General features: G+C 42.4%; 1 protein-coding gene across 1 annotated transcript; it reads right to left on the bottom strand.

Moving 5' to 3' along the window:
• Positions 1–410: 410 nt before the first annotated feature.
• On the bottom strand, positions 411–1,584 carry LOC110098907 (uncharacterized protein K02A2.6-like). Its single transcript, XM_020825856.2, has 2 exons — positions 1,399–1,584; positions 411–890 (listed from the first exon to the last, which is right to left on the bottom strand). The coding sequence occupies exons 1-2, from the start codon at positions 1,582–1,584 to the stop codon at positions 411–413; spliced, it is 666 nt and encodes a 221-aa protein (XP_020681515.2).
• Between the last annotated feature and the right edge of the window lie 2,202 nt (positions 1,585–3,786).

Genomic DNA, 3,786 nt, shown 5'->3' with positions numbered 1-3,786 from the left:
GAAATATATATATTATACATTTGCTAGCGGGTATTTGTTAGATACACAACAGAATTTTAAATATATGTTGGTTCATATGTATGATACTTCTTCAAGTATCGACCGTTAATTGGGGGTATAGGCCTTTGACCCTCCAGGTCAAACAATTGATAAGCTCCTCCTAGGTACACCTTCTCAATGACGAATGGGCCTTCCCAATTGGACACAAATTTTCCACCAATTTTTTGATATGGGATGATTGGCCTTCTCAGCACCAAGACTAATTCCCCTTCTTGAAATGCTCGATGACGTACCATCTGGTCAAATGACTTCGTCATCCTTTCCTGATAGATTTCTAGGTTCTATTGAGCTTGTAGTCTGACTTCATCGAGCGCATCGAGTTCTTCCATTCTCAATCGGGCTTTTTTCTCCTAAGTTAGGTCATACTGGATAGCTACACGGAGTGACAGTAGCACAATTTCTAATGGCAATACAGCTTCGATCCCAAACACCAGTGAGTAGGGAGTGGCTTTAGTCAGCGTCTTGTAAGTAGTATGATATGCCCATAGTGCCTCCACCATTTTAGTGTGCCACTCTCTTTTATTATTGGCGAGGATCTTCTTTAACAGTTTTACCAGTGTCTTGTTAAAAGCCTCCGCCAAGCCATTGGCCCTTGGATTATATATTGATGAGTATCGCCAATCGATCTTGTGACGCTCGACAAACTTGTATATTTTAGTGCTTTTAAACGCTGCGCCGTTGTCTAAGATCACATGGCGCGGTACACCAAATCTGTAGACGATATTATGGGTGAAGAAGTTAATCACATGCTCGGACGTGACTTCTTTGAATGGAGCTGCTTCTGCCCACTTGGAAAAGTAATATGTTACTGCCAGTGAAATGGTGTCCCGCTGATGATGGCGGATATATCGGCCCAATTATGTCTATTCCCCAGCATTCGAATGGCCAGGAAGTTATTGTTGGGTGCAGTGGATTTGGTGGCTGATGAATAACATCACCATGAATCTGACACTCATGGCACCTCTTAGCGTGGTTAAAATAATTTGTCACTATTGTTGGCCAATAATAACCCATCCTCTTAATTTTAGCGGCCATTTTAGGACCTGACTGATGTGCACCATAAAGCCCTTCATGGACTTCTGTCACTACTTTATCAACTTCCTTGGTCCCTAGGCACCTTAGCCATATTTGGTTAAAAGCCCGTCGGTACAACGTGCCATTGATAAAAGCATATCGCAGTGCCCTTTTCCGAATTTGTGCGGCCATAGATTTTTTTGTCGGGAGTTTATTTTCTTTGAAGTAGTCAATGAATAGCTGCCTCCAATCATTTTTGACTTCAATATCTAAATAATGCCACCATGATTCTGAAACTTGACTAGCTTTACATCTCTTAGTCACATGATATTCTTCCGGATAATTTTCCATAACAATCTGATGGAGGGGTTGAGGCTCAACTGTAATTATATCCTGCTTGCTTGGATTTGATATCTTTTCTGCCATTGGTAATTGTAATAGAGCAGGCTCTAAGATTCGATGATTATAAACCCCGATGAATATAGGCTTCTCTTCATTAGTATTTGCCATCTCCTAGGCCAATTTGGCTAAACAATCTGCTTTTCCATTCTACCATCGAGGAACTCGAGCTAATTCAACATTTGGTAACTGTTTCAAGAGCTCAAGGGTTCGTCGGTGGTAATGAGCCAACTCAAGCTTGCAAATTTTATAAACCCCCAAGACTTGATTTATTACAAGTTGAGAGTCACCAAAAATTCAAAGATTTTGAATTCTGACATCAATTGCGATCTCCAGTCCCACGATTAAAGCTTCATACTCAGCTTCATTATTGGTTCAGGATTCAGTTAGACTGAATGAAAATCTCATTATGCCTCCTTCTGGTGCGATGAAAACTAGGCCAATGCCAGCTTGGGCTCTAGCAAGATTTGGAGGTCGGGCAGCTTTAACTGATGATGCTCCATCAAAATACATGTCCCAAAATGGTACTTTCTCATTTTCCTCAACTTGCATGATCTGTTCGTCGGGCAAGTCATCATTAAGAGGAGAGTCTGCCGGGATAGGATGTGCAGCGAGAAAATCTGCCAATGCTTGTCCTTTCACAGCCTTTTGTGGTAGGTACGTGATATCAAACTGCAATAATAATACTGCTCATCTGGCCAGGCGACCTATCAACACTGGTCTTGTCATCAAGAACTTCAGCGAATCGATCTTTGATTTTAGTGTGATTTTGTGAGACAGCATATAGTGGCGAAGTTTCTGAACTGCAAAAATCAACGCTAGGCAATGCTTCTCAATTGGAGAATAGTGGATCTCTGCTCCAATCAACCTCCGACTGATGTAATAAAGTGCATTTTCTTTTCCTTTTTCATTATGTTGGGTCAATAATGCTCCGAGGGACTCTTCTAATGCTGCCGTGTATAGTATAAGAGGCTTCCCCGGGATTGGCGCTGCAAGAATGGGCGGATTCAACAAGTATCTTTTGATGTTATCAAACGCTTCCTGACATTCAGCATCCCATCTGAAGCGAACATCTTTTTTCATAAGCTTGGAAAATGGCTGGCACCTTCCCGACAGATTTGATATAAATCGGCGAATAAAAGCCAGTTGTCCTTGCAAGGTGCGGAGTTATCGCAGGTTCCTCGGGGGTGGCATCTCCGTGATTGCTTTAATTTTATTGGGTTCGACCTCGATGCCTCGATGTCGAACAACATAAACCAAAAATTTGCCAGAAGAGACCCCAAAAGCACATTTGAGAGGATTCATCTTCAGATCAAACTTTTTAATTTTCTCAAATACAATTCTGAGATCTTTTAAGTGATCTTTTTGGCCATGGCTTTTAATAATAAGGTCATCCACATAGCACTCGACCTTTTGATGTATCAAATCATCAAATATGTGAGTCATCGCCCGTTGGTAGGTGGCACCAGCATTTTTCAGGCCAAAGGGCATGACCGCGTAGCAGAATATGCCGATGGGCGTTCTAAATGCTATATGCTTCTCATCTTCAGGTGCCATCTTGATCTGATTGTAGCCCAACAATCCATCCATAAATGAGAACATATCAAAATTTGATGTATTGTCCACTAAGAGTTCGGACATAGGAAGCGGAAAGTCATCTTTGGGCATGCCTAAGGTCCCGGAAGTCGATGCAGATATGAATTTAACCATTCTTCTTCTTTACCGGTACGATATTGGCAATCCCGTCAGCATATTTTTCTTCTCGGATGAAGCCTGCCTCTATGAGCTTCTTGGTTTCGACAATCACCTGTTCTTCTATCTCCAATCTCATTCTCCTTGGAGCTTGCTTGACAGGCACCGCCTCATTCTTGATGGCCAACCTGTGAACTGCCACATCAGGGGATAAGCCTGGCATCTCAGCATATGTCCAGGCAAAGCAATCCCTGAATTCACAAAGTAGCTCTTTCATTTCTTCCATTTGGTCTTCTGGTAGTAGGGAGCTAATGAAGGTCGGGCGAGGGTCCTCCTCAGTTCCCAGATTTATCTCCCTTAACTCATGCATAGTGGCTGCTTGTCCACCATCTTCAAGTTCTTCAGGTGCAGGCTTAGGCTCTACGGGCTGATCCTCACAATCGTCAGCTTCATAAACCTCTTCAGTATTATTATCATCAGATTCAATTTCCCTGCATGTAATGGCACGACACGTCTCCCCTTGGGAATGTCTTTGCACAACAAATCCGAGACCTCTTCTAGCGAAAATATCTTTTCTTCGTAACATATGGGGATTTCTTCGATACCAAAGCTTCAAGCAAA

Source organism: Dendrobium catenatum, unplaced genomic scaffold, assembly GCF_001605985.2.
Source record: "Dendrobium catenatum unplaced genomic scaffold, ASM160598v2 fragScaff_scaffold_1381, whole genome shotgun sequence".
Classification (NCBI taxonomy): domain Eukaryota; kingdom Viridiplantae; phylum Streptophyta; class Magnoliopsida; order Asparagales; family Orchidaceae; genus Dendrobium; species Dendrobium catenatum.
Note: the sequence above shows the minus strand (reverse complement) of the source record. Positions and strands in the feature narration are given on the sequence as shown.